Source organism: Ovis aries, chromosome 21, assembly GCF_016772045.2.
Source record: "Ovis aries strain OAR_USU_Benz2616 breed Rambouillet chromosome 21, ARS-UI_Ramb_v3.0, whole genome shotgun sequence".
Taxonomy (NCBI): domain Eukaryota; kingdom Metazoa; phylum Chordata; class Mammalia; order Artiodactyla; family Bovidae; genus Ovis; species Ovis aries.
Window position 1 is genome coordinate 46,705,061 of NC_056074.1, and position 17,014 is coordinate 46,722,074.

General features: G+C 65.5%; 1 protein-coding gene across 1 annotated transcript in view; it reads right to left on the reverse strand.

The window, feature by feature from the left end:
- Positions 1-1,810: 1,810 nt before the first annotated feature.
- MUC2 (mucin 2, oligomeric mucus/gel-forming) overlaps positions 1,811-17,014 on the reverse strand; it is a 30,595-nt gene continuing 15,391 nt past the window's right edge. The window contains exons 33-52 of the mRNA XM_060404192.1: positions 10,355-16,372; positions 9,397-9,702; positions 8,925-9,133; positions 8,455-8,629; positions 7,783-8,030; positions 7,158-7,341; positions 6,650-6,875; positions 5,798-5,976; positions 5,477-5,546; positions 5,257-5,357; positions 5,121-5,152; positions 4,439-4,616; positions 4,144-4,248; positions 3,886-3,926; positions 3,594-3,716; positions 3,350-3,448; positions 2,852-2,980; positions 2,613-2,652; positions 2,278-2,404; positions 1,811-2,184 (exon numbers count right to left, since the gene is read on the reverse strand). Of these exons, the coding sequence (XP_060260175.1) occupies positions 1,962-2,184; positions 2,278-2,404; positions 2,613-2,652; positions 2,852-2,980; positions 3,350-3,448; positions 3,594-3,716; positions 3,886-3,926; positions 4,144-4,248; positions 4,439-4,616; positions 5,121-5,152; positions 5,257-5,357; positions 5,477-5,546; positions 5,798-5,976; positions 6,650-6,875; positions 7,158-7,341; positions 7,783-8,030; positions 8,455-8,629; positions 8,925-9,133; positions 9,397-9,702; positions 10,355-16,372 (8,813 nt within the window). The 3' untranslated portion in view covers positions 1,811-1,961. The remainder of the gene's footprint in view (positions 2,185-2,277; positions 2,405-2,612; positions 2,653-2,851; positions 2,981-3,349; positions 3,449-3,593; positions 3,717-3,885; positions 3,927-4,143; positions 4,249-4,438; positions 4,617-5,120; positions 5,153-5,256; positions 5,358-5,476; positions 5,547-5,797; positions 5,977-6,649; positions 6,876-7,157; positions 7,342-7,782; positions 8,031-8,454; positions 8,630-8,924; positions 9,134-9,396; positions 9,703-10,354; positions 16,373-17,014) is intronic.

Below are 17,014 nucleotides of genomic sequence, written 5' to 3' on the forward strand. Positions count from 1 at the left end.
GAGCCTGGAGGGGCCTGGAGGGCTACACTCCAGAGTCACAGAGTCAGACACGACTGAAGTGACTTAGCATCCACCACCTCCCACCTCCCTGCCCCCGCTGGGGTGCAGGGGGAGGCTGGGGTCACCGAGGCGTGCGCGCACAGGCTCAGCCCTTCTCTGGCCCATCTGCCCAGTGTGGGCGGGGCGGGAGGCGGCCCCTGACTCCTCCGGGCCTGGGGCTGCTGATGGTCGTCAAACACCTCCTTCCAAACAAAACCTCATGAAACCCATGTGTCCGGAAGAGACAAGCCAGGGCTGTTGGGCTTAAACCAGCGGGTCTGGAAGTGCAGCCCACCCCCGCCCGGTCACCTGGGAGCCCCCACTTCTCAGGGGCCCTGGGAGGCGGATGCTGGGCAGAGCCTGAGGCCCCCACACCGGCCCCTCAGGCCGCAGCTCCCGCCACCGACTCCTGTCCTGCAGGCCTCAGGGCTGGCGCTCCAGAGCTCATGGCCCCGCGGCCAGGCCGGGCACAGGAAGAGCTCAGAGCCTGAGGTAGGTGCAGGGCTGGTTCTGAGGCTCCCGGAACCCCCTCGTGGCCATGCAGCTGGGCGGGCAGCCCCCATCGCCTTAGCAAACTTCTGCTCCAGGGAGGAACGTGGTAGCTCCAAGACCAACCCAGGCCCACTGACCGCCCAGGAGTCCACAGGGCAGGGCTAGCAGCCATGTGAGCTCCTGGGGTCACTGGGAGCCAGGACCCGGGCTGGGGCTGCTGCTGTGGGGTCCTGACCTGGTGTCCATGGGTGGTGGGCCGGGAGGGAGCCGGGCGGCTGAGGAGAGGGCAGTGGATGGGAGGGGGGCCTGGGTCTGCCCTGGGCAAGCCCGCTGGCCCCGGAGCAGCTTCTCCCAGCGCCCATCCATCATTCAGGCGTTAATGTGGCAGACAGGTGTCTGGGGTAAAGGGTTCTAGGGGCCTTAGCAGGGGTCGGCACCCTCCTCTTAGGCCTCCAACAATGCCCACAGGCGGCACTGTGCTCAAGGGCCTTCAGCCCAGGCACCCAGGCACCCAGCTGCCTCCCAACCTCAGGGTCTCTGGCCACCAGCCTTTCCCTCGGCCACAAAGAGTCGGATGGTCCCTCCCTAGAACTCCCACTCTGGCGGCTCGGCCAGCTCAGAGCGCAGCTCCCCAGCACACGCGGGAGGGTGGGCACACACAGGTGAGCGGACATGTGGCACACGTGGGCAGACGGACACGCAACATACACGGGCAGGTGGACATGCGGGCACGTGTGGGCACTGGACACACGCAGACACGCGTGGGCAGCTGAACACGTGGGCACACACAGGGCTGCCTCCAGCCCAGGTCCCCAGAGCCCCCTGGAGCTCCGTCAGGTCGGTCTGAAGGGTCTGACGGCCCTGCCAAACGCTTCACGGCGGCCCGGGAGGACCCGTAAGGCCACACAGTGGGGCGTGGTTCAGGACCAGGCCTGTTTCCCCCAGGGGGAAGTGCATCTCACACGCATGTAAAACACAGGTCACATAGGCAAACACACACTCACACGCACACAAACGGGGCAAGTGCAGCTCAGTGGCTCCTTTTCCACAAATTCAGGCTTGGAGGGCCTCCCGCAGGGGTAGCCTCCAGCATCTTGAAGGCGCGGCAAGGGCTTTGTGCACGCCAAGGGCAGGACAGGCATCCGTGAACAGCCTCCCCCAGGTCCCGTGTGCAGAGCCTGGCGGCCAGGCCCCAAGCACCCCCCTGGAAGTGGCCAGACCTGGGCTGTGCCCAGCAGCCCACCCAGGTCCCCAGCCACTACTGAAGCACAGCAGCACGGCGTCTCTGCCCAAGTTTATTTTGGAAAGCAAAGAATTGAACAAAGGCTCAGAAAATAAATATCTGCAGAGAGAAAGTCAGCTCAGGAGGTGAGGCAGCTGAGGGGGTCAGCGGGAAGGGGACGCGGGACGGTGGGAGCCGGGCCCTCCCCTCACCCCCGCCCGGGGGCCACCCCAAGGGGCGAGGAGCGCCGGGCCCTGCGCTGGGCGGGCAGCTCGCACAGGGTGTCCTGGCACAGGCAGCTGTCGACGTGCGTGTAGGTGTAGCGGAGCGTGCCCCCGTCCGGGCACCGCAGCGTCACCTCCCGCTGGCTGGTGCGCTGCTCTCTGCAGCAGGAGCACCTGTGGTCCAGGGCCTGGGCCTCGGCCGAGTACCTGGGGGAAGGCAGGGTCAGGGTCCGCCGCCCGCGGGGGTGGGCGCAGCCTCCCCCACCCTGCCCCCACCAGGCCCCGGCGCCCAGGCCTCACATGGCGAAGGTCCCGCAGGACCCAGAGCAGTCATTCATGGAGACCGACGCGGTGCAGCCGTTGTGCGAAATCTCCCTCGTGACGGGGACGGCAGCGCAGGGGACGCTGGTCTCATTGCGAGGGATGCCTGGGCAGAGAGGCAGAGGCTGGGAGGGGGTCTCCGCCTTCCGCGGCCCTCCTGCCTCCCTCGCGGCCTCCTCCCGCCTTCCCAAGTGCCACCCACTCCAGGGCCCTCAAGCAAGCTGGGTTGTCATGGGCTCCTGGAAGGGATTCAGGCTTCCTGGGCACCCCAAGTGATGTCCTCAAAGTCAGCGCCCGCCGAGGCCTGCACTCACACTTCCTGCAGCAGCCGTTGGGCATGAGCGTGATGGAGCCCTAGGGGGAAGGAGAGGCGGTTGGGACCCCAGACCCTCCCCAGTGGTGACAGTGCCACCCCTGCCAGGAGGGTGGGGGGGCAGTCCCTGCAGACGGGCCCAGAGTGGAGCCTGCAGCTGTTGCCACGTCCTGCGACGGAGCCCAGCACCCCCCACCCCGGACATCCGGGCCCCACTCCAGGAGTGACGGGCCCGCTCACCTGGACGCAGGTGCTGGGGTCAAAGTCAGGGCAGGTGATGTTGGAGATGGATGAGATGAGCTGGTTGTGTATCTTCACGCAGCTGAAGAAGGTACAGTTGTTCAGGGGGTCACTCTTCATGTCTCCGGGCTGCGGGACAGGGTGGGAGGAGTTCTCTGTGAGGCCTGGTGGGAGCCCCCCAGGCAGCTCCCTGACCACCTTGCCAAGTGCGGCCCACAGGCCCAGAGCTGCAGAGCCAGCGACACCAGGAGGGGCCCAGGGACCCGAGGCCCACAGTCCCCAGACGGTCCATGTCCCACAGCGGTGGCCTGACTTGGAGAAGCCACCCAGAGGGCCCAAAACCCCATGACAGGTGTCCTGACGGGAGGCGGGGCGTGCTCGGCCCTGCGGGCGGGGGCGGGGGGCGCAGCTTGGCCCTGCGGGCGGGGGCGGGGGGCGTGCTCGGCCCTGCGGGCGGGGGCGGGGTGGCTCAGCCCCGGGCTCGGGCGGGGGACGCACCTTCAGGACCAGGCTCTGCTGGCCGGGCCGGCTGATGATGCAGCGCGTCTGCTCGCATTTCTTGCAGCACTCCCCGGGGGCGTCCACCAGCTCAAAGCCCTGCGGGACACCGGGGGTGGGGGGTTGGCGTGGGAAGAGGAAGGGCCGCGTGGCGGCAGGGCGGGCGGCAGGGCGGGCGGCAGGGCGGGCGGCAGGGCGGGCGGCAGGGCGGGCGGGCCGGCTCGCAGGGGCCGCGGCTGCTCACCGGGCTGCAGGTCGTGTTGCAGGGCACGTAGGTGCAGGTGATGACGTTGAGCTGCGTGGCGTTGTCCCTGCGGTCGGTGCAGACGCAGTTCTGGCACTTGGATGAATAGACTGGAGAGCCAGGCTTCGGGCACAGGGAGGGTGGGTGAGGCGGGCCCACACGGCGCCTCCCCTCCTCCAAGACGCCGCCCCATCGCGGGAGGGGGGCCCCCACCAGCCGAGCCTGCCCAGGACCCTGCCCTCAAAGCCCCCTCTGCGCCCCCGCCCCGCTCCCCACGGCTGGCAGGCCTCACCTGGTACTCGGCATGCTCCAGCACACACACGCCCTTGGGCTCTTGGGAGAAAGAACCAGAGCAAGGGTCAGACTGTCCTGCCGGACCCCAGGGTGGACGCACACCCAGTGGACAGCGTGGGGGCATGGGGCTGGATGCTTCCACCAGGCAGACCCCGAGCCCCCAGGCAGGAGCCCCTTCAGCCACCCTCTGCCCCCCACACCCAGCCGGAGCCCTGCCCACCCTAGGCCTCGCTCCTGCCGGGCCCGGCCCACTTACCACACGAGTACAGCGGGCAGCACCTCCCGGGCACCGTCTCGCTCTTCAGCTGGAAGCCCAGTGAGCACAGAGGGGGCTTCTCCCTGCACAGGCTGGCGTTGCACTCTGCAGGCAGCGGGGACACGCCGGTGAGCGCGGCCCCTTGCCCGCTGACCCTGGACGCTGCCCCGGGCAGGGTGGGCCTTGGGCCCCCTCCACCCCGCCTGCCCAGCACCCACGCCCCGCAGACACGCCTGAGGCCCCGGCCTCTGGGACCGCAAGAGCCCGGCTGCCACGCGCCCCACGGCGGGCTTACTGCAGGAGGCGAGGCTGCAGCAGGTGTTGGCCGGGTCCACCTCCGTGAACGGGGAGGTGCCGTCCTCCTCGCACTCCAGCCGGGGCTGCGGCCGGCACGTCTTGGGCTTGCAGATGATGCCGCTCCCGCCCTCCAGGCAGATGCAGTCCTTGCAGTCGAACTCGAAGTGCTCCCCGTACTGCAGGGCAGGGGGAGCCGGCCCCGGTCAGCGCGACACAGCACCGTGCCGCGTGGCCCACCGAGCGGCTGGCGGGAAACCCCGAGCCCTCCCCACCTCCAAGTGCCCGGGGCAGGCTCTGGGGAGGACACTCACACCAGGGCTGGGACCTGCTCCCGTGGGCCCGCAGGCCTGGCGCGTGCCGGAGGCACCAGGTGTGTCTGCGGGGCTCACGCAGAGCAGAGCTAAAGAACCAGCCGTGCGCAGGAGACACGCACGCCACAGGGCAGACAGGCCGCAGGTGTAGCCGGAATATCCAGCGGCTAGTGGGCGGATGGGCGGGGCGGGCAGGCGGACGCGCAGAGGGGCGGGTGGATGGGCCCCGCGCTTGCTCAACCTTCCAGGACTCCAGGGACTCATTACTCTGCCTCTGACGGTTCCAGGTTTTCATTCCACCCCATCCCGCCCCCCTAAAATGCAGGGCTTGTGGGAGGGCCTGGCCCCGGCGCCCAGGGGGTGGCCTACCTCTCTGGGCACGTTGTCCGGCCCCACGCAGCCTAGGAGAGAGAGGAGACAGGCCCTGTGAGCTCGAGCCCCGGCCGCAGGCTCTGGGCTCAGCCCCGGGAAGGGGAGGGCAGAGGCCGCGCGGCGGGCAGCCTACCGCACAGGTCCACGCAGACGTCGAAGCCGGGCGCGTAGCTGGTGGTGCCCTCGGGGCAGAAGCAGCCTTCCACCAGGCGCGTGCTGTTCGGCTCGGAGGGGCTGGGGGAGGGCATCAGGAGACGGGTGTGGGGACGGGTGGGACCACCAGGCCCAGACAGGGCTGCCCAGAGCAGGGCGGAGGGCCAGCCAGCCGTCCCAGCGCCTCCACCGTGACTGACCTGGACTTACAGGTGGGCTCCTCCACGGGGCCGCAGGCCCGGTACTCACGATGGGCGGGGCATGTCACCGCTGGGGAGGGGCAGCGTCAGAGGGCGGCGCCTGGGCTCCCACCCCACCCCCACTGACCGCCGCCCAGCCCCTCCCACACGGGACCCCAGCCCACGCAGGCCGAGCGTGGCCTCTGCCCCTCATGCTGTCCCGAGCCAGGAGGCGAGGGTCCAGCCCCACAGGGGTTAGCACGGCCCGTCTTCAGGCGGCCTGGCCCCCCCACCCCCGCCAGGATTCCCGCTGAGCCTGGGGTGAGCAAGGAGGGCACTCACGGCAGGCCCCGCCTGTGTGGTTCCGCCAGTCCACGCAGATGCCCTCCTGGGCACACAGGGCCGCGTAGGTCTGCAGGCTGGCGCACTCCAGGTTCGAGCCAGGCACATAGCAGCTGTCGAACAGGCAGGCTTCATAGTAGTGCTGGGGGGGCGCCAGGGCGTGGCACTGGGCAAACAAGCTGTGGAGGAGGGATGCAGGTCACAGGCCGGCCAGTGCCCCCAGCCTCTCACGTCCCCCTGCCCTGGCACCTCCATCTGGGCTACACCCCCTCGGGGGCCCAGCTCAGCCTGTACCACCAGACAGATGCCTGTGGGCTGAGGGTGGGAGCGGAGCATCAGGGGCGGCCTCGGGGGCTCAGGCTGGCCTCGGGGGCACCGGCTGGCCTAAGGCCACGGCAGCCGGCACTGAGGCCCGAGGAAGAGCACTGTGCTCGGCCCCCAGAGAGGGAAGGTCTGTGTCTAAGTGGTCACCAGGTGCCAAGGTCCCCCAGCAAGGCCCAGTGGCCATCCTGGCCTTCACGCACACACCTCTGGGGGTGAGGGGCTCGCTCCCACAGATACCGGCTTTGGCCCCCTCTCTAAGCCCCAATTCCCCTCCCCAGCCCCAGTTGTGGACGCTAACTCTATCCCAGGCCAACTGGTCTACCCCAGCCTTCAAGCTCAGCAGACGCTGCACCATCTCAGGAGGCAGGAGAGACGGGATGTGGGGGAGTCACAGAGGGCCCTGGATACCCTGCAGGGGCCCAAGTCCTGGCCCTGCTGTGACTGCCATCTGCCTTCCCAGCCCCAGGCCCCGCGCCAGCGGCCTTTCCGTGGCAAACCAGGTGGGGGTGCGGCTTCCAGGGCGATCACCTGTCCTTGATGAGCTCACAGAGTGGAGACGCACAGCTCTTCGGGGGGAAGCTGCTGGTGCCCGCCGAGGGCGAGGTGGCCGGGCGCCTGGTGGTGAAGCTGGTGTGGGGGCAGCGTGGCTTGGAGGGGTCGCTCACCACCCAGGAGTCGGCTGCGACCTCGCAGTTGTCGATGCTCTCCCCACTGGGCAGCACACAGTCGTCCAAGGTGCTGTTGGTGCACGTGCCTGTGCGGGTGGGAAGGCCGCGTGAGCACACACCGGGCCCAGCCGTCCAGCAGGGCGAGCCCCCGGGACCCCCCGCTCCAGCCCAGGCCCCTGGAGGGCGCCTGGCTGGGCCTCAGGGCACAGACTCGGCTCCGACAGGCCTCTCACAGGAGCCAGACCCAGACGCGGCCGGGGGCCCGTGGGGGCCTAAGCCGCGTGCGGAGCCGCCCCTGGGGAGCAGCCCCCGCAGCCAGCCTCTGCCAGGCCGTCCTCCCAGGTGGGGCGCGGCGGTCAGGGGCTCACCACACTGGCCCTTCGTGTTGTTGCCGAACAGGCGGTAGGGCAGCCGGATGGAGAAGGAGAGGCCGTTGTAGGACACGAGGGCGCCCAGCTCGGGGATGTCAACCATGTAGTTGATGCCCGACTCATACACCCGCAGCCCGAACTTGGTGTAGGGCAGTGCCACGGCCTGCCTGTTGACCTGCACCTGCAGCGGGAACCCCAGGGCAGGGGTCAGGGGGCGGGGCGAGCTGTGGGGGCCACCCCTCCCCCTCCCCGCTTCCTTCCCCTCACACTGGGCCAGATCTTTGTCCTGACTAATCCCAGGGGCCAGGTGGCAGGGGCACCGTCCTCAGAGTCCCCCCGGGAGGCCTGGGGACCCCGAAAGGGGGTAGGACTCCCTACATGGTGTGTAGAGAGCCCCTGTCCTCAGGGAGGGGGCGCCTGCCGCAGAGACCTGTGTCCAGGGTGAGTGGTAGGGGCGTGAGCAGTGGAGGTCAAGGGGCCCCTGAAGGCCTCCAGAGGGCCCGTGAGATGTGTCCATGGAGCACCTCTCCAAGCCTGGCTCTGGGTCGGGGGCAGCCCAGCCTCCCGCCGCGTGAGGAGGCCCGCACCCGTGCGCCCACGGTGGACCCCCACCCCCGCGTACCTGCACCACTATGGGCGCCATCTGCACGGTCTTGATCAGCACCTCCTGGGTCTCGTGGCGCACGACGAGCGTGCGGGGGCAGGACACCTCGTCGTTGACGTCGCAGTGGTAGTTGTCGACGTAGATGCCGAAGTTGTCCACCCTGGGGCTGACCTCCTCCACCAGCACGTACGTGCAGTTGCCCTGGTAGCTGTAGTAGAGCCCGTCGAAGGTGACGTAGTGCGGGTCCCCCCAGCCGGTGCAGTAGCCTGCAGAGGACGTGGGGTGAGCCCGGGTCACGCCCCCAGCTGGGGGCAGGACGGGGACAGGACATGCTCAAGGCTCGGGTGGGAAGGGCAGGCAGAAACTGCGGAAGGCCCTGCAGTCTGGTTCCCGGGGCACTCGGGGCATCTGGGCCCCGAGAGGGCACGCGCCCCTCGGCCCACAGCAGCCCCGAGCGTCGGTCCCGACGCCTCTTCTGTGCCCTGCTCTTGGCAGTGGCCGCCCTCCACCAGGCCAGCCCCGCCCTTTCCTGGACCGTGGCCGAGAGGAGGAGCCGGCAGGAGGCGGGAGAAACCACTCCAGACCAGGGCCTGACTCTCCGCGGGCACCCAGCCACCGAAGCCAGCACGACGCCCTGGGGTCTGCAGCGCCCCCCGGGAGCAGGCGGGGTCCCCACGGCGCCGGGCTCACAGTCGCACTCCCAGTGCCAGCAGCACTTGTCGGGGTCCTGGACGCGCACGGGCGTGAGGCCGTTGGTGCAGGTGGGCATGGGCGGGGGCTCGCACGGCACCTTCACGAGCTCCACTGTGTTGTTATATTTGCACGTGGCCTTCGTGCAGTTACACATCCACCAGCTCTCGTTCTCCTGTCGGGGGGGAGGAGGACACGGGGTCAGCGGGACCAGCCTGGCTCACACGGGAGGGCTGGGCTGTGCTGGCGAGGCCCCGGGTGAGCAGCTAACAGCCCTGCCCAGGAGGCTGAGAGCCAAGGGCGACCCTGTCCAGGAGGGCAGCCAGCCAGGCGGAGAAGGCTTCAGGCTGCCTGAAGCCTTGGCCCAACTGGGGCTGGTGTGGGGCACAGGGGCAAGGTCATGACCTACAGGAAGGCAGCACATGGGGCTTTAGACGTCAAAGGCAACAAAAGCCGCCGGAGACACAGACCTGCCTGGGAGGATCCAAGTCCGGGCACCCGGGGACCCAGGGCACTGGCGCGGTAGATGTCCCGGATTCTTGGCTGGTGGGTGTGGATGGGCTGGGTGTTGGGGTGGGTGTGGATGGGCACGACCAGTTGAAGAACTCAAGCGAGCACTCCAGCGAGCAGTTCACGTAGTAGCACGTGTCTCCATACGTGCCGCTGTACACCACCTCGCCTGCAAGGGGAGAGGCCAGTGCTGATGCCGCCCCCGAGCACTCAGGCTGGCTCCCCCAGAGGCCAGGAGAGAGAAGCCCACACCTCCCACTGCCCCTGATTTGTGGCTGCAGCTCATGGGGCTGGCCATGGAGACATCCACCCAGGCCCAGCACCCAGCTTCCCAAGCAAGCTCCCAGTGTAGACCTCCGAGTGACCCCCAAGCACCGGGAACCCAAGCGCCACCGGCCTGTGCTGCTGAATCAGAAGGAAGAGCTTGCATACCTGGGGCGTAGTAGGTCCCATTCAAGAAGCAGCATGGAAGCAAGCTGGAGGGGGTGAGCCCGCTGGTGGTCACGAGGGGGGAGGTTGCTGGGGTCACAGTGGAGGTGGACACACTGGAGGTCCAGGTGCTGGGGGTCTCCGGCGGGGTCGACGGGCGTCCTGTTGGTGTGGGGGCGCCTGTGGAAGTGGGTGACACAGGCGTGGCAGTGAGGCTGGAGGTAGGGCTTGTGCTGAGTAAAGGCGGCCTCGTCGTGGAACCAGGGGTGGGGGTGGTCTTCGAGGAGGTGGGCCCCAGGGTCGGCGAGCCTGTAAGAATGGAGGGTGCAGTGAGGGCTGAGGGGGTCCACTCCTCTCAGCACGCAGGTGGCCTGGCAGCAAACACGCAGGCAGCCCCCTGGAGGCACAGCACGTGGTATGGAGGCCTCCCATCCATGTCCCAGCTCTGGGCCTCGGGGCTGGACGGGGTGTCAGGCCCACGGGCCTTGGGGTGTGTAACGAGGAGGCCACCACGGGACACTGCTCCATCCGGAGGGGCTGGCCACTGGCCCCTGAAGCCCCAGTGGGGAAGTGCCAGTGGCGGGGGGAGCAGAGGAGGGTCTCGCAGGGCGCCTTACCAGCAGCCTAGACTCCCCACGAGGCCCCAGGCCCTTCGGTGGCTCCCGCAGGGTGGCTTTGCCCACAGAGCCCATCATACAGCTGTAGGGAGAGGATGTGGGCCACGGGCAGCTGTGCCCAAGGAAAGACATCCCGTGGGGGCAGGCACAGGCCGAGGGGCAGCACCTCCGTGAGCACCTGGCCGCAGGTCTTGGCGGGACGGCCAGTGAACCCTTCTAAAACCTTCCTGGGAACTGCATTCCCAGGGAAGAGTGGAGGCGCCTGTCTGAAGTCCCAGCAGCTGAGCCGCGCCCCTGAAGGGAGGAGCAAGCAAGAGGACAGAACCACACCGGTGCCCACGTGCCTGGAAGGGTGGTGCCTCCCACTGGAGTGACCGTCGGCACTGTCAGCGTCGGGCTCAGGGGTGTGCTGGAGGGCTCCACGGCTGTGCTGCTGGTGGGAGGTGTGCCAGTGGGTGTTGCACTTGGGGTCACTGTCGTGGTGGTGGTGGGGGTGGTGGTCTCTGTGGTGGTGGTTGTGGTGGGGGTGGTGGTCTCTGTGGTGGTGGGTGTTGGGGTTGGAGTCTCTGTTGGAGTGGTGGTGGGTGTTGGGGTGGTGGTCCCTGTGGTTGTGGTTGTGGTGGGGGTGGTGGTCCCTGTGGTGGTGGTTGTGGTGGGGGTGGTGGTCTCTGTGATGGGTGTTGGGGTTGGGGTCTCTGTTGTAGTGGTGGTGGGTGTTGCGGTTGGGGTCCCTGTGGTTGTGGTTGTGGTGGGGCCTGTGGTCCCTGTGGTTGTGGTTGTGGTGGGGGCGGTGGTCTCTGTGGTGGTGATGGGGGCAGTGGTCTCTGTGATGGGTGTTGGGGTTGGAGTCTCTGTTGTAGTGGTGGTGGGTGTTGGGGTTGTGGTGGGGGCGGTGGTCTCTGTGGTTGTGGTTGGGGCGGTGGTCCCTGTGGCGGTGGGTGTTGGGGTTGCAGTCTCGGTCGTAGTGGTGGTAGATGGCGGGCTTGAGGTCCCTGTGGTGGTGGGTGTGGTGGTTGTTGTCTCCCTTGAGGTGGTGCTAGAGGTTGGCATTGGAGTCCCAGTTGAAGCCGTGGAGAGTGTTGTAGCCGGGGTCTCTGTAGCGGTAGGACTTGTAGTCTCCGATGAAAGTGTGGTAGATGATGGGCCTGAGGTCTTCATAGTGGTGGTCGAAGGTGTGGAGACACAGTTACGTGGAACGAAACAGCAGAAGACGTCGATCTCGTAGTTGAGGCAGGCAGACGTCGGGGTGGCTCCGCCCGGCTTCTGGTCCTGGTTTTTGCACACGAGCCCAACAGAGGTGTCACACACCACAGTCTGTCCAAGCTCTTGGAGGGGAGTGTCGGGGAACCCGGCGGCTCTGCAGGAGATGTTGGCGACCCAGCCCCTCTGGCAGATGTTCTCAAGGGATTCGACGTCTTCACCTGCTTCAGTATCGTTCGGTTTCCCAGAATCCAGCCAGCCGGTCCACCTGCAGTCCGGCAGACACGGAGAGGTTGGTGACACTGTGGCGGTCCCTTCTGTGGTAGACGTGGTTGTGGCTGGGGTGGTAGTGGTTTCCCGGGTAGGCGTGGCTGTTGTACTGGGGGTTGTCACTGTGGGTGGCAATGTGCTGGGGGTGCTTGGAAAGACGGTGGTGGTTGTGGTGGTGGTCGATGGGGTTGGAGGGTGACTGGTGGTGGGCGTTGGGGTTGGAGTCTCTGTTATAGTGGTGGTAGATGTTGGGCTTGGGGTTGTGGGTGTTGGGGTTGGGGTCCCTGTGGTTGTGGTTGTGGTGGGGGTGGTGGTCTCTGTGGTGGTGGTGGGGGCAGTGGTCTCTGTGGTGGTGGGTGTTGGGGTTGGAGTCTCTGTTGTAGTCGTGGTAAATGGAGGGCTTGGGGTCCCTGTGGTTGTAGGTGTTGAGCTTGGGGTCCCTGTGGTTGTGGTTGCGGTGGGGGCGATGGTCTCTGTGGTGGTGGTGGGGGTGGTGGTTTCTGTGGCTGTGGGTGTAGGGGTTGGAGTCTCCATTGGAGTGGTGGTGGGTGTTGGGGTTGGGGTCCCTGTGGTTGTGGTGGTGGGGGCGGTGGTCTCTGAGGTTGTGGTTGTGATGGGGGCAGTGGTCTCTGTGATGGGTGTTGGGGTTGGAGTCTCTGTTGAAGTGGTGGTGGGTGTTGGGGTTGGGGTCCCTGTGGTTGTGGTTGTGGTGGGGGCGGTGGTCTCTGTGATGGGTGTTGGGGTTGGAGTCTCTGTTGTAGTGGTCGTGGGTGTTGGGGTTGGGGTCCCTGTGGTTGTGGTTGTGGTGGGGGCGGTGGTCTCTGTGGTTGTGGTTGTGGTGGGGGCTGTGGTCCCTGTGGCGGTGGGTGTTGGGGTTGGAGTCTCTGTCGTAGTGGTGGTGGGTGTTGGGGTTGGGGTCTCTGTTGTAGTGGTGGTGGGTGTTGGGGTTGGGGTCCCTGTGGTTGTGGTTGTGGTGGGGGTGGTGGTCTCTGTGATGGGAGTTGGGGTTGGAGTCTCTGTTGGAGTGGTGGTGGGTGTTGGGGTTGTGGTCCCTGTGGTCGTGGGTGTTGTGGTTGGGGTCCCTGTGGTTGTGCTTGTGGTGGGGCCTGTGGTCCCTGTGGTTGTGGTTGTGGTGGGGGTGGTGGTCTCTGTGATGGGTGTTGGGGTTGGAGTCTCTGTTGTAGTGGTGGTGGGTGTTGGGGTTGGGGTCCCTGTGGTTGTGGTTGTGGTGGGGGCGGTGGTCCCTGTGGCGGTGGGTGTTGGGGTTGCAGTCTCTGTCGTAGTGGTGGTGGGTGTTGGGGTTGGGGTCTCTGTTGTAGTGGTGGTGGGTGTTGGGGTTGGGGTCCCTGTGGTTGTGGTTGTGGTGGGGGCGGTGGTCTCTGTGGTTGTGGTTGGGGCGGTGGTCCCTGTGGCGGTGGGTGTTGGGGTTGCAGTCTCGGTCGTAGTGGTGGTAGATGGCGGGCTTGAGGTCCCTGTGGTGGTGGGTGTGGTGGTTGTTGTCTCCCTTGAGGTGGTGCTAGAGGTTGGCATTGGAGTCCCAGTTGAAGCCGTGGAGAGTGTTGTAGCCGGGGTCTCTGCAGTGGTAGGACTTGTAGTCTCCGATGAAAGTGTGGTAGATGATGGGCCTGAGGTCTTCATAGTGGTGGTCGAAGGTGTGGAGACACAGTTACGTGGAACGAAACAGCAGAAGACGTCGATCTCGTAGTTGAGGCAGGCAGACGTCGGGGTGGCTCCGCCCGGCTTCTGGTCCTGGTTTTTGCACACAAGCCCAACAGAGGTGTCACACACCACAGTCTGTCCAAGCTCTTGGAGGGGAGTGTCGGGGAACCCAGCGGCTCTGCAGGAGATGTTGGCGACCCAGCCCCTCTGGCAGATGTTCTCAAGGGATTCGACGTCTCCACCTGCTTCGGTATCGTTCGGTTTCCCAGAATCCAGCCAGCCGGTCCAGCTGCAGTCCGGCAGACACGGAGAGGTTGGTGACACTGTGGCGGTCCCTTCTGTGGTAGACGTGGTTGTGGCTGGGGTGGTAGTGGTTTCCCGGGTAGGCGTGGCTGTTGTACTGGGGGTTGTCACTGTGGGTGGCAATGTGCTGGGGGTGCTTGGAAAGACGGTGGTGGTTGTGGTGGTGGTCGATGGGGTTGGAGGGTGACTGGTGGTGGGCGTTGGGGTTGGAGTCTCTGTTATAGTGGTGGTAGATGTTGGGCTTGGGGTTGTGGGTGTTGGGGTTGGGGTCCCTGTGGTTGTGGTTGTGGTGGGGGTGGTGGTCTCTGTGGTGGTGGTGGGGGCAGTGGTCTCTGTGGTGGTGGGTGTTGGGGTTGGAGTCTCTGTTGTAGTCGTGGTAAATGGAGGGCTTGGGGTCCCTGTGGTTGTGGTTGGGGTGGGGGTGGTGGTCTCTGTGATGGGTGTTGGGGTTGGGGTCTCTGTCGTAGTGGGTGTTGGGGTTGGAGTCTCTGTTGGAGTGGTGGTGGGTGTTGGGGTTGTGGTCCCTGTGGTTGTGGTTGTGGTGGGGGCGGTGGTCTCTGTGGTGGTGATGGGGGCAGTGGTCTCTGTGATGGTGGTTGTGGTGGGGGTGGTGGTCTCTGTGATGGGTGTTGGGATTGGAGTCTCTGTTGTAGTGGTGGTGGGTGTTGGGGTTGGGGTCCCTGTGGTTGTGGTTGTGGTGGGGGTGGTGGTCTCTGTGGAGGTGGGTGTTGGGGTTGGAGTCTCTGTTGTAGTGGTGGTGGGTGTTGGGGTTGGGGTCCCTGTGGTTGTGGTTGTGGTGGGGGTGGTGGTCTCTGTGATGGGTGTTGGGGTTGGAGTCTCTGTTGTAGTGGTGGTGGGTGTTGGGGTTGGGGTCCCTGTGGTTTTGGTTGTGGTGAGGGTGGTTGTCTCTGTGATGGGTGTTGGGGTTGGAGTCTCTGTTGTAGTGGTGGTGGGTGTTGGGGTTGGAGTCTCTGTTGTAGTGGTAGTGGGTGTTGGGGTTGGAGTCCCTGTGGTGGTGGTTGTGGTGGGGGCGGTGGTCTCTGTGGTTGTGGTTGGGGCGGTGGTCCCTGTGGCGGTGGGTGTTGGGGTTGCAGTCTCTGTCGTAGTGGTGGTAGATGGCGGGCTTGAGGTCCCTGTGGTGGTGGGTGTGGTGGTTGTTGTCTCCCTTGAGGTGGTGCTAGAGGTTGGCACTGGAGTCACAGTTGAAGCTGTGGAGAGTGTTGTAGCTGGGGTCTTCATAGTGGTGGTCGAAGGTGTGGAGACACAGTTACGTGGAAGGAAACAGCAGTAGACGTCGATCTCGTAGTTGAGGCAGGCAGACGTCGGGGTGGCTCCGCCCGGCTTCTGGTCCTGGTTTTTGCACACGAGCCCAACAGAGGTGTCACACACCACAGTCTGTCCAAGCTCTTGGAGGGGAGTGTCGGGGAACCCGGCGGCTCTGCAGGAGATGTTGGCGACCCAGCCCCTCTGGCAGATGTTCTCAAGGGATTCGACGTCTTCACCTGCTTCGGTATCGTTCGGTTTCCCAGAATCCAGCCAGCCGGTCCACCTGCAGTCCGGCAGACACGGAGAGGTTGGTGACACTGTGGCGGTCCCTTCTGTGGTAGACGTGGTTGTGGCTGGGGTGGTAGTGGTTTCCCGGGTAGGCGTGGCTGTTGTACTGGGGGTTGTCACTGTGGGTGGCAATGTGCTGGGGGTGCTTGGAAAGACGGTGGTGGTTGTGGTGGTGGTCGATGGGGTTGGAGGGTGACTGGTGGTGGGCGTTGGGGTTGGAGTCTCTGTTATAGTGGTGGTAGATGTTGGGCTTGGGGTCTCTGTGGTTGTGGGTGTTGGGGTTGGAGTCTCTGTTGTAGCCGTGGTAAATGGAGGGCTTGGGGTCCCTGTGGTTGTGGTTGCGGTGGGGGCGATGGTCTCTGTGGTGGTGGTGGGGGTGGTGGTTTCTGTGGCTGTGGGTGTAGGGGTTGGAGTCTCCATTGGAGTGGTGGTGGGTGTTGGGGTTGGAGTCTCTGTTGAAGTGGTGGTGGGTGTTGGGGTTGGGGTCCCTGTGGTTGTGGTTGTGGTGGGGGCAGTGGTCTCTGTGGTGGTGATGGGGGCAGTGGTCTCTGTGATGGGAGTTGGGGTTGGAGTCTCTGTTGAAGTGGTGGTGGGTGTTGGGGTTGGGGTCCCTGTGGTTGTGGTTGTGGTGGGGGCGGTGGTCTCTGTGGTTGTGGTTGTGGTGGGGGCTGTGGTCCCTGTGGCGGTGGGTGTTGGGGTTGGAGTCTCTGTCGTAGTGGTGGTGGGTGTTGGGGTTGGGGTCCCTGTGGTTGTGGTTGTGGTGGTCCCTGTGGTTGTGGTTGTGGTGGGGGTGGTGGTCTCTGTGATGGGTGTTGGCGTTGGAGTCTCTGTTGTAGTGGTGGTGGGTGTTGGGGTTGGGGTCCCTCTGGTTGTGGTTGTGGGGGTGGTGGTCTCTGTGGTTGTGATGGGGGCGGTGGTCCCTGTGGTGGTGGTTGTGGTTGGGGCGGTGGTCCCTGTGGCGGTGGGTGTTGGGGTTGGAGTCTCTGTTGGAGTGGTGGTGGGTGTTGGGGTTGGGGTCCCTGTGGTTGTGGTGGTGGGGGCGGTGGTCCCTGTGGTTGTGGTTGTGGTGGGGGTGGTGGTCTCTGTGGTGGTGGGTGTTGGGGTTGGGGTCTCTGTTGTAGTGGTGGTGGGTGTTGGGGTGGTGGTCCCTGTGGTTGTGGTTGTGGTGGGGGTGGTGGTCTCTGTGATGGGTGTTGGGGTTGGAGTCTCTGTTGGAGTGGTGGTGGGTGTTGGGGTTGGGGTCCCTGTGGTTGTGGTTGTGGTGGGGGTGGTGGTCTCTGTGGTGGTGGGTGTTGGGGTTGGGGTCTCTGTTGTAGTGGTGGTGGGTGTTGGGGTGGTGGTCCCTGTGGTTGTGGTTGTGGTGGGGGTGGTGGTCTCTGTGATGGGTGTTGGGGTTGGAGTCTCTGTTGTAGTGGTGGTGGGTGTTGGGGTTGGGGTCCCTGTGGTTGTGGTTGTGGTGGGGGCAGTGGTCTCTGTGGTGGTGATGGGGGCAGTGGTCTCTGTGATGGGTGTTGGGGTTGGGGTCTCTGTTGTAGTGGTGGTGGGTGTTGGGGTTGGGGTCCCTGTGGTTGTGGTTGTGGTGGGGGCGGTGGTCCCTGTGGCAGTGGGTGTTGGGGTTGGAGTCTCTGTTGTAGTGGTGGTGGGTGTTGGGGTTGGGGTCCCTGTGGTTGTGGTGGTAGATGGCGGGCTTGTGGTCCCTGTGGTTGTGGGTGTGGTGGTTGTTGTCTCCCTTGAGGTGGTGCTAGAGGTTGGCACTGGAGTCGCAGTTGAAGCTGTGGAGAGTGTTGTAGCTGGGGTCTCCATAGTGGTGGTCGAAGGTGTGGAGACACAGTTACGTGGAACGAAACAGCAGTAGACGTCGATTTCGTAGTTGATACAGGCAGGAATGTGGGTGGCTCCGCCCGGCTTCTGGTCCTGGTTTTTGCACACGAGCCCAACAGAGGTGTCACACACCACAGTCTGTCCAAGCTCTTGGAGGGGAGTGTCGGGGAACCCGGCGGCTCTGCAGGAGATGTTGG